At 36.3% G+C, this 12769-nt stretch overlaps 1 protein-coding gene across 2 annotated transcripts in view; it reads right to left on the reverse strand.

Moving 5' to 3' along the window:
• Window positions 1-12769, reverse strand: part of LOC136255518 (cell adhesion molecule Dscam1-like) — a 72255-nt gene that overhangs the window by 16371 nt on the left and 43115 nt on the right. For both annotated transcript variants that reach the window (XM_066048311.1, XM_066048310.1), the window contains 2 exons: window positions 10043-10363; window positions 9664-9987 (listed from right to left, as the gene is read on the reverse strand). In XM_066048311.1, the coding sequence (XP_065904383.1) occupies window positions 9664-9987; window positions 10043-10363 (645 nt within the window). The remainder of the gene's footprint in view (window positions 1-9663; window positions 9988-10042; window positions 10364-12769) is intronic.

Raw genomic sequence — 12769 nt, forward strand, 5'->3', positions numbered from 1 at the left:
CTACAAGGTGAGCCCTTCTAGCTGATCTCTCTACAGGGTGAATTGTTTGTAGCTGAACTATCTACAAGGTAACTTCTTCTAGCTGATCTCTCTTCAGGATGATTTGTTTGTAGCTGAACTCTCTACAGGATGGTTTCTTTGTAGCTGATGTTGCTACAGGTGACTTCTTTCTAGTTGATCTCTCTACAGGATGGTTACTTTGTAGCTGAACTCTCTACAGGGTGATTTTTTTCTAGCTGAACTCTCTCTGGAGTGATTACTTCACAGCTGAACCCTCTAAAAGGTGGCTTCTTCTGTCTGATCTCTCTACAGTGTGATTTGTTTGTAGCTGAACTCTCTACAAGGTGATGTTTTCTAGCTGAGCTCTCTCTTATTTCTAGCTGATCTCTCTACAGAGTAACTTGCTAGTCTAGCTGAAGTCTGTACATGGTGGATTTTGGTTGTTAAACTCTCTGAATGAAGACTTATTTGTAGCAGAACTTCTACAGAGTAAATTGTTTGTAGCTGAACTCTCTACAGGGTGCATGACTTGTTTATAGCTGAACTCTTTTCAGTATGACTTGTAATGTTCTGAATCACTACAGCAATATATTTATAGCTGAACTCTCTATAGGGTGACTTGCTTCTTTTTGAACTGTCTATAAGATTAACTGTTTACAGCTGAAATCCCTACAGAATAACTTGTAATGTAATAGAATTCTATAATGGAGTAAATAAATTAGCTGAATGCTCTATTAGGGTGACTGTTCTATTAGAGTATCTCGATCTCGCATTTGCTACATGGAGTTGGCTTTCGAATCATAACTCAGTGGTTTGTAATCCGATTCTTCTGTACTACTGCAAGGACTTTCTATGAAGATTATTCCAACTATACACCAATTTTCAGCTCATTGCTCTAAGAAGTTTGCCTAGTAGGCGTAAAAACTAATACTTTTTTATTCATAAAAATCGATCGCATAATTGTGACACAGGTTGGGTTTTGTGTCATATCTCCATGGTCTTTATCTCGATTCCTTTCAAACCACCAAAAGGCACTCCTACGATGGTTACTCCATCTACATAGCAATTTTCAACTCATTCCATGAAGCGGTTTACCCTGTAGGCATGACAACAAATCGATCTTGTTTTACGCGAATAATCGGTCATAACTCCCGTATTATTTATCGGATTTGCACCAAATGTGATGCTATGATTCGCCTTTGGACTCCCTTTCTGTGTGCCAAATTTCAAGGCGGTCGGAGCACGCGTTTGTGTTTTATAGCAATTTTTGCAAGTGTGCGAAAACACGAAGAAGAAAAAAACGAAGAAAAAAACTAGAAACTTTGGCAGCTTGTATCTAGGAAATGGCTTGCGTGATTTCCTTCACAGTTGGTATGTAGACTCCCCTAGCTGGCGGGCAACTCTGTAGCAAATCTGGTTCCAATCGGTTAAGGGATCACCGAGATACAAAAGTGTGAAAATTACGTTTTCTTTCTTCCTGTCAATATACTGACGGTGTACGCGCCGGCTTCTTGGGCCGCATGACACACTATCGTGTGTCTTGATACATTTGAAGCAGTAGCGGATCTAGAGGGGTTTCTAGGGTTTCGACAGAAACCCCCTTTTAAATTTAGCTCAGTGACATTGTTGCACTGACAATTTGTCATAGCAAACAACTATATACCACTTTATTTCAGTAGCATGCATGCAGTTGCACTAAACTGACACCATTTATAGGTATTAAACCCTCAGCAACACTTCACTTTTCATCTCTCACTGCATTAAAAACGATCGAGATACTCTAATAGAGCAGTCATGTAACTACTCTAATAGAGCAATCAAAGCTACAGATTGCAGTCACCATCTTCGCCCTATAGTTAGCAATAGTGTTTCTTTAAAGCATTGGATTTATTGCAATTAGTAACTAAAAATAGCCTAAGATCCGATCTCAGAACTTCTAAAGTCTCAAAATTTTCCGGAGAAATGTCATCAGATAACTTATTCAGCTATACCAACTTTCAGAAATCCCCTTTTAGAAATCCTAGATCCACCACTGTGAAGTATACAATTAGTGCACAAATTTTATGACAGTATTTCTCCAGTGTGCCAAAGAAAAAGAATGTTAACCTTTTGAATTAATCATTGGGTATTAAGAACCAAGAGTTCCATGATACATGAGATAAGCAAAGTGATACACTTCTGTTGTTCTACAATGAGTTATTATTAAAAGCATAGTTGTATGTGTATAAGGAAAACAATGATGTTACAATGTAAATTACTTTGTAACATTCATAAAATAGCTTTTTGTTTCTATATGATTCCTACTCAGCTTTAAATTTCTTATCTTCCCTTATATTTGTTTCAAACTTATGAATGCTGAAGACTTGCACAATATCTTAAAGGGAGAAAATGGTACATAAAAAATTATGCCACTGAGTACGCATACACCTTGACTATCTCATTCAATCACTAAAAAAGCAAAGTTGCTGTTTTGTTTGGTTTAGTTTTAAGCCATACTCCACCAGTTATCTAGTACATACACTGTATTACAAAACAATACAAAAAATGCCTCTGCAGTTACTATGGAAATTACAGACAGTTCTCATAATACTCTGCACTGGAACCCTGAAGTCAGGGGTATTAGAGTAAATGTGAAGGTGGTAAGGCTTAGTCTAGCCTATGAAATGCACATTATGATATTTAGAGGCAATTTTGTGGTGTAGCACTCAGTGTGTACAATGTGCTAGTTAAGTAACCAGCTACCTTAAAGGTTTTCAGTGAAAAACTGGACACTGCCAAAAAACACTCCATAGCACTGGTATACCTATCATTTGAGTCTATGTTAAAATAGAAATTGTAAAAGGAAGGTTGCAAAGTAGCCACAAAGAGAAAGCTAAATATAACGGTAATTGTTTTGAGAGGCTCTTTATTTTATTTATTTATTAAATGCTATCCCACTATGGACCCATGAGAAGGCTAAAGCCTGTGAATACAGGAAGTCTGAAACATGTAACTAAAATGTTGAAGAATGCAGAAAAAAATCCCAGACCCAGTGGTGACTTGATCCCCCGGAACATGCAGTCTAGGCACGTGCCGGAGGAGCCACAGCAGCTGGGATCTGAGATCTTCTCTGCATTCAATCTCTACTTAATCATTGACTTCTCACCATCAAGGGGGTTTTATTAAATGCTATCCCAATAGGGGACCTCTTATATAAATGAAGTCGACATGAAGTTGTTCTGAGTGAAGGACAAGTGTTGTTTCTGTCTATTGTTGCCATTGAACAAATGTATGTTTTAGTTTTGGCTTAATAAAGTTTGAAAACTTATTTTTTCAGTCAAAAAGTGGTGGGGCTCTGGCCTCACTGGTCACACCTACTCTGATTTACATTGTTATCCTCTGTGTCCCATTTCTTTCTCAACTACTACATAGGTGCTGATTCATGGTAACACTTCAGGCAAGAATGTCCATGATGTATACTGGTGTGGTTGATGAAAAGGCATGTCTTTGACCTAAATGACATTAAACAGTGAAGAAATAAAGCCTGTAGTCTTAACCATAGTATAGTTATATGAAGGCGTCAGTTAGATAGCAATCAGTAAGTCAGTCAGTAATTCGTTCATTTAATACTATCGTTATACTATTAGAGTGTACATTTGTTTAGGATTTCTAACTAGAAATAATAATTATAAAATCTCCTATACCCATCAAATTTGAAGAGAATCTAATGAAGTTTGCATGTGTTAAGGCAATTATTGTAAGTGTTGTAACAATAACAAGTTGATGTTGTGCTACTTCTAAAAACCAGGCGCCATGCAGCTGGCTAACTCATCTGGAATTAACTATAGACAGTATATGCTACTATGAATTAACCAACTATGTATTACTATTTTACAATAGGGTAGTTGTGCAATAATATTATTAGCTAATTCTCATATTTTGTAATTCATGAAATATTCGTAATTCGTTCAATTATGTTGCTATGCACTGCTTAGGAAGCGTTTGTTACACAAACCGCTTTTACCAACGTATTACGCACAGAAGTATCTTCTAAACTGTTTTATAGTGTGACTAACGTGTTTTTTCCCACAAATGCTCTTGACAAAGCCTCAAAGCTGCTCTTCATTTTTGTTCGCATACGTAAGGGATATGCCCCCTTTCAACTTGAAGCGATAGGCTATTCCTGGTAGTGTACGAGGCCTGCACTGTTGTTTTTCAGTTGCTAAATGCTTGAAAACCTCAAGGGGAAGGTAGTCGAGGAAAGTCACCACACCCGTATTTCAGTCCGCCAAAAAGAAACCACCTCAGAGCGAAATTCACCTGTGCAGAAGTTTAATACAGACTTCATTTCACTTTTACTTCTTACGTAAAAGCTGCTTTTACCGTTATTAAACGATTTTGCTCACGTGGGTGCGTACGGACAAACATAGATAGGTAGATAGGTACACACACACAGTTTTACAAAAACAATTCCAGTAAACCAGGTGCGCGCCCACAGCCAACCTTCGGCCAGCTGTGGGTGCGCGCCTGTTTTAAAAATTTGAGGAAGAAAATGAAAAATACAAAGAGAATAAAAACTTCAAAAGCATACAGCTTGAAGATGGTTGGACTGATTTACCTAATATTAGGTATGGAAGATGTCCCACTGCAAAGAGAGTTCTACAGAAAACAGGTTGATGCTGTGCTACTTCTAAAAACCAGGCACCCAGTTCATACTATCTCTTGAATTATATAACCAAATCACATGTTATAGCTTTGTTTCTCACCTTGTTTTGTAACAATACATGCAATACATTAAAAATTACAAGCAAAAGTAACCTTTTGTCTGTTTTATAGTTTGTCTATCATGTTTTCATATGTACATTCTCTACACAAAGCCTCATGGCTGTTGTTAATTTTTGTTCGCATATACTGTACCTCTATTTAACTTGAAGATATTCCATTCCTGGTAGCTTATGAGGCCCACTGCATTGTTTTTCAGTTGAAATAGGACGTAGGCTGATCTGAGAAGGTTTTTCAACCAACTGGTTGCTGACGAGAAAAAACAAAAACTACAATTAGCCCCCTGTTTCTTCATTGTGCTGCTGGAGTATCTACCTGAGAATCCAATTTTTCAATGTTACTCGCTTGATATTGTGAAGTTTCTATCATGTCTGGAGAGGATGATGAACGATCTAGGCTTAGGGACGTTATAATGCCATTAAACTTTGTTGACAAGAACTACAATTAGCCTGAAAATCCAACCTCCAACCTAAAAGTTTCTAAAATCTCAAGATTACGGAAATATTCTCAGACCACCTATTCACAGAATGTAAGCTGATCTGTTTTAACTGGTTTCAGTTAGCAGCCACACTCCCTTCAAGTAAACTCGACAAAAACTGAAAGTTGGGCTTTAATACAGTATGTAAACAGTATTTATTCATTGAATGAAGGTTCATTTCCTGTAGCTCAAAGCCTGTTTGTTCACGTGGGTGACACAAGGATTTTATGGATTTTGCCAAACCAAATTCAAGAAACCAGGTGCACCTGGTTTATTAAAAAAAACTGTTTAGTACCTAAGTTTGAATGTGTAAAAATCATGTTTATTTGTTCCAGTATAATATGCACCATTCACAGTGTTATAAATGAAGAACCGTAGGAGAAGCACTTCTGCAATCAATCCAGTCACTATAGAAAATACAGATGATTCCCATTTACATTATGCCCAGACGTATCGGCTTTTATTGGCTACATTACACATTATTGTGTGTCCTGATTTCATAGAAATTTGTTGGAAGTGCACAACACAAAAGAGTACTTTAATATGCAAAACAGTACTTTTAATATGAAGCAATGAACCACAACTTCTTCTCTAAATTCAGAAGCATTAATTTTTCAATGTTAAGTTTGAGGCATCTCATGATCTATTAAACATGCTGCTGTATTCAGCAACACTTCAAGATGAAAATTAAGCTTTTCATGGGACAGATTAAAAATGTTTTAACACCTTGCTTCTCTACATGGCTCACATTTTTGCTAGATGCAATGATGCTTAGTGCCACTTTTTGGTAATTTAGTGGTGAGTACTGAGAAGTATTATTTCATCCTTATCAGTATATACAGAAGCATGTGCAAATGTCTGAATAAGCAGCTCTCGGTAGATAATGGCTTTAAAATTCTGGTAAATTTTAAGCAATGGAGCAATTCAGTGCCATGTAGTCTAAATGGACAATAATTACTGTGGTGCTGATTCTAGTCCAAAGCATTGTAATCACTTAGACAAGTGGTTGTTAGGGTTGGGAGATAATCTAGATGAAAAGATTATCTAAATCACCTATCGTAAATAAGATCCACTCAAAAACAGCCAAGCTGTAAAAAAAGAGTGTGGCCCTCAAAAGCCTGGGTGAAAAAAGCTGTAAAATCAAAGGTGGAGGCCAAGAAATGGCTGCAATGATGTTAATGCTAATAAATTTTAACAATGCACACAGCCATTATTAAAAAGTTTTTAGCATTAACATCATTGCAGCCATTTCTTGGCTGCCACCTTTGATTTCACAACTTGTTTCACCCAGGCTTTTGAAGGCTGCACTTTTTTCACAGCTTGGCTGTTTTTGAGTGGATTTCACTTCTTTCTGTGTTTTCAAAAACCAAATCCTGCACTTTTTTACTGGGATATGATTTCCAGGTTGTTGTATCATAAGTTTTGCTAGCATAACACTTATTATGATGATTATGATGATTATGATGATTGGCACGAGTTGGTCATACTAGTCTGCTCGCAGACCGCCTGGGGGTGAAACTAAGTTAATACTACATATATACCACTGATCGATACGAAAATGGCTCTGACAGTTACTAGATTGAGCCTCAAAGTGTTGCAACAATAGCATGGTGTTAATGCTCTACTAGAGCACACATTTTTGCTTTCACTGAAATCATCTAATAGAACACATAGAATGTAGTAGAATAATCTAGATTTTCTATTGGTAGGTCAGTTTTACTTATTAAGCTAGAATTTTCATTTATAAGGTAGAAATTAAGTGAAGTGATCAACCGAGATAGCAGTGGTTCAATGGTTAAGGATGCAGGTGTTAGGTATGGAGGTCCTTGGTTCAAACTCTGGTCATGATCAGTTCAATTTTTTTTCGACATTTTTTATGCACTTTTTTTTGCCCCCCAGTGACTGCTCTATTACAGTATCTCAATCCCACGATTATACACTTGCTCCGTTTTTGCTTTATAATTTTGTAGCTGTAAGTCTGTTGCTCTTCTAATCACCAAAAGGCACTCCTATGATGATCAGCCTATGTACACACAAATTTTCAAGTTATTCCTTTACTCGGTTTACCTTGTAGCCATGACAAAAGTTTCATCTTTTTTTACGTGAATAAATGCTCATAATTCCTTGGATATTTATCAGATGCATAGCAAACTTGGTATGCGAATGTACCTTTATATGCTCTTTACTTGTGCCAAATATCGTTACAATGGAGTTACAAATTTGTTTTATAGTAATTTTTGCAAAGTATGCAAAAAGAAATCGAAGCTCCCATAGCCCCCTACGGCGAAGAAAAAAACCCGAAGAAATTAATATGAAACTTTGGCCACTCATATCTCAGAAACAGCTAGGAAGACTTCCTTCAAATTTGGTAGGTGTGGCCTACCTGGCGGGCACCTCTATAGTGAAACTGGGATCATGGAGCTACAAAGGTGTGAAAACCACGTTTTCTTTCTTCCTGTAAATATACTCACGATGTGGCGTGCCGGCTTCTTGGGCCGCACGACACACTACCGTGTGTCTTGATAATGAATTTGCTTATTGAGATAATAGTAAATCTTCATAGCATATTGTAAATCAACCACAGTCAGATGAAAAACTTGTGGAAAGGTGTCAAACTAGTTGGGGAAGTAATAAAATTTTTGACATAACAAACACTATGTGACTTTATGTCAACAAACATGTAAAACTGTGTTTACAAAAGAGTTTTGTGATGCTTTGAGATAATCTTGATTATCAAGATAAAAATAAATATGGTTGTCACTTATGAAAATATAAGTCCTACTACTATTACTGCACAGTCCTAGTGGATAATGTGGTAGATGGTCATTAGAAAAAATTGTTAAAACAAGAAAACACAACTAGTTGGCAAAGCATATTGGAAGCCCTTAGAGAACTAGTGCTATTGGATGTGATTTGACTGACCCAGCATTTAAATGTGACCTAATTTTAGAAGACCGTCGATATACGCACATTTATCAAAATTCATTTTATTAGTTCTTTGTTGTCTACAAGGAAAGACAGCTAAGTTTCAGTTTCATAAGATAAGTAGTGTGGGAAATGCAGAAGTGGACACCTGAACAAGCAAATAAATTAATATGCACAGAAGACATCGAGAAAATGATCTACAGGCGCTTGCATAAACCATCATAACTTACTGATACAATGGCGTACGGAGTTGAATCTTTGCTCATTGCATTCACCATGAATTTGTGAATCCACCAAGGTATAGTTTTTGCCAAAAGTATTCTTCTGTGATCCGGAAGGAAGGCAAATTCATTGAAGAAAAATCATAGTAATTTCTTTCGTCACTGCAATGTAAACAAATGTTCCATAGCTCAGAAACCCACCTGTGTATGAAGATGAAACAAAGATGTTTAAACTCCCTATGAATAGGGGAACACAATGATGCCCAGGATTTATCAACTGGAGCGTCAATTCACCTACCAGTAAGGTGATAAAAACTTGTGTAAATTTTTTCTGAAGCTTGCATTTTTACCCATTGCTTTTAAATGCATTTTATTGCAAAATTACTATTGTGCGTAGATTGACGGTTTTCTAAAATTAGGTTACAAATAATATTATGGTGTCTAGTTGATGTTTACTTACTTAAATGCTAGATCCCTGCAGTTCATACTGTATAGTATAACCACAGTAAAAGCTGCTCCTTTGAAGGACTTCTTGTTACATACACACAGGTGCAGCACACACTATTTGCAGACAAAAACCAGTTGTTTTACAAGGTTAGGTTATTTAGCATGCAGTGTGGTCTTTAAGGCTATTACTATAGTGAAATGCACACTACTAACATACTACAGTGAATTGTGGTGTAACTTATTACCTTCTAGTGCAACTGCAAAGTTTCAAGGAAGTTCAATTTCAATAATTAAATATGTCTGGTTGGTAAAGGAGCTTGTAATAATAAAATTTGTTATTTTGGCAACTGAATCAATCCCTTTGGATACTAGCAAATGTTATTGGCACAAGAAAGTTCATTATGTAGTAAACCAACCACTCACAAAGAATCCATTTATTGTCATCATGGAGTATTATGCTTGATGTATAAGATGGCATGCAAAGCAGTTAGCTGTTTGATAAGATAATTAGATTGTTCTTGAGTATGGTTCTCACTAACAAAGGAAAAATATGGTCTTGAATGTTGATGTTTAAGTTGTAACAAAAGAATTGTCGCCTTACAGAAAGTGATTAGTAATTTAGAAGTGTTTACGAAGACAAGGTCTTGTGGCATCTACTGTATTTTGTTTTAGCATTTTTATCCATCTGTCAATTTTGCTAGCTTGCATGGACAAACTCCAAAACAAAATTTAATTGTTAAGTGACTAATTAATTTACCAATGGGATATTTCCATCTAGGTACCAAAATAATCACTTCAGTTGTAAAAATCTATATAATGAACACCACTTGCCTTCAATAATAAAATCAATAAAGTCTGTACTAACTCCAGCAGGATTACTCACAGTAAGAATAAACTGTGATGTATAACCTTCTTGTATACTACTAATAGTTAATGTGTACATTTGTGTTGTCATGTTGTATTGAAAGGTCAATGTGTTATTATCAACCATAGTGTTGTTGGTGATGTCAGTAGTAACTCCTTGTCTAGTCAGTAACCATCTCACATTATCATCAGTGATCAGTGGAAATGAATTGTTAACAATAAAACTCAACACAGCACTCATTCCTTCTACTCCAACTACCACATGATTAACTGGTATCACTAGTGGAGGAACTACAAGACAACAAACAATGAATACCATTATAACACATGCAGATTATGTGTTTACCTTGTACTACCAATTCTGCACTCTGAACATTAACAGCTCCAACATTATTAGCCACACCATTACTAGCAGTACAATTGTATACTCCTTGATCACGGAATCTCTCAGTAGAGTTGATGACCAGAGATGATGTAACAGTGTACATGTTACTATCAACCATTGTAGTAACAGTTATTATATCAGTGTTGTCACTGAGGTCATCATCTCCTACTCTACTCCACACTATCTGAGGAATAGGATTACCAAATGATGTACAATTAAATTGAACTGAGAATGTTTGGTTGACTGTAACATCTAGTGGTGGTTGTGTGATGTTAGCTGGATCTGTAGAAGAGTAAGCAAAATAACAAGCTGCCTTTACTATCAGTAGGTCAGTGATATTTACTGGGTTATTACAAATGGCATAAGAATATCATCTGTGACAATATTTTGCACTTTTAATTAATACAATGTAGTCACTGTACTGTAAACAACAGCAACAACAACAACAACTACAATGCCAACTAGACAATCGAGTTCCTTACATCATAGCAATGTACTACTGTATATTGTTTTATAAGGATGCACTATAAACAAAGCCCCTACAAATTTGACAGTAAGGGAATATTAATATGTACTACACAAAAAAAAACCAAAATTTTCAACTAGAGTGGGGACCATAGCATATTGATAAAAAGTACTGAAACAATCTGGAGTAATGCATGATATCATAGATTATATATTCATTACCTGGGATATGAAATGGAGTACTTTGCTTTTGACACTCTGCGTTGTTAACATGCTTAATTAGAATGTACTATAGTAACGTGCATGCAATGGGAAGAATGTAAAAGACTGGCTAAAAGAAGCATCTGAAGGTGAATTAGTGTATAAATCATTAAGGTAAATTGTGTATTTGCAGCTTAATTGGAGATAAGCGTTTTATCTCGTGATTCAGAAGGGTGGGGTGCCTGAGTAGCTCACTGGGTAGTCACCGACAAGTTCTCTGAACAAGGCAATCTGACGGACCTGCCATTAATTGATGACGCTGCTACGTACTGGACTTCCATGATACTACCTTCCTGAGAAGATATATGACAGGCATGAGTGTACGAATCGGTGGAGCTGCATCATATCCTGAATCTCATGTGACAACCAGTATTAATACAGTAGTATTATAGCACATCTGGACCATAGCATATCCGTATTTCTCACCAGTGGATATATAGCATCTTGCATCACAGATGTGAATTACAGAATAATTGTATGTATGCACTACACAGATGGTTTGGCATGTCTTGTAGCTGAGTCTGACCAATCACGAATGTAACTTCAGAGCACAGCCCAGGCAATGCCATAAATTTGTAATATGTACCTATTATACAACAGCATAAGTTGGGGCTGGTCCCCCTGGACGCATCAGTAATTACTGGCTGTCCAGTACAATAAATAAGTAAATAAGTTATTAACGTTACAAGAATTCATGATGCATTGATGTGCTACAAATTCAATATTTTTTACTGCTGCATGGTATACAGTTAATGAAACAATGTAAGCCGGTATAGTGGCTTGGTATGACATAGATTTTTAAACTATCATCAGGTGGTCAGTGGAGACCACCATTTGTAAATGACCTGTACAGTATTGTCACCATTATTGTTTGACAAGGTTATGGTATACAAGTGTACTAGGATACTGCAAACACCCTTAATAACTAGGAAACTTATCCATGGTATCATTTGCACGAGCACAGAAATATTTTTTCCACTTCAGTATATTTTAGGTCACTTCATTCATTCATTCAGGTTCTGCTACAAATTCCTCGGCATCGTGTTTTGACTGTTTTTTTTTTTGTTAAACCATCTGCCCCTTGTGCTTCCAAGGTGTTCCTAGAGAAGCGACAATTTTGCTGGCAAAATTTTTGCCGTAATGGGTGGGTAAAAGCAATAAGCAAAATGCTGGCATAATAGGTGCAATTTTTGTGAAATGGACATAAAAACTGCACAAAAGATCAAGATACTCTAATAGAACAGTCAGATGCGCTAAAATATTGACAATGCATAGCTAATTGTTACAGAAACAACAAGTGACAATCAAAATACCCTAATAAAACAGTCACACATGTTAAGCAATATTAGCTAGCTTCTTGCTTTACATGTTAGAAGTAATTGCTGATCGAGATACTCTAATAGAACAGTCACTTTAAGGTGAAACTGTAGCTTTGCACTTGGAAATATTCAATTAACAAAGATCAGTGCTGAGCAAAATGTATAATTCTTGAGCAAAATAAGGAGCATAATAGGTGAAAAATAGAAGAATTGCTGGAAAGAAAAATAGGTGGGAAAAAAGCAAAATAGACTGGTAGGTGCTCCAAATATGCGGTTGATCTCACTGTTTCGTAGATCAGCTCTGTTCTCATAATAATCTGTCATTGGATACTTTTCCTTCCTGTGTTGGAATGCAGTAAGGCGGTTGCTTTCCAATAAAATTTTATCTGTTTAACCAGCATACAGTACTAGTATGTAAAGTGTGGTACCACTGACTGAGCTCTATAAAAAGTGAATTCTGTGAGTTATGGAAACCATCACAAATATTATTATGTGGCACTTCATTATAATATCACTTATGTAAAAATTTAATAACAGTAGACTACTTTGCAAAACAAAAGTACTGAAATAGTACCAGTAGTTCAGCTGGGCAGGTACACAAATTTTTTTTTGTTGCTAATAGCAACTCTTGCAAACAACTACG

This window comes from Dysidea avara, chromosome 5 (genome assembly GCF_963678975.1).
Source record: "Dysidea avara chromosome 5, odDysAvar1.4, whole genome shotgun sequence".
NCBI lineage: Eukaryota > Metazoa > Porifera > Demospongiae > Dictyoceratida > Dysideidae > Dysidea > Dysidea avara.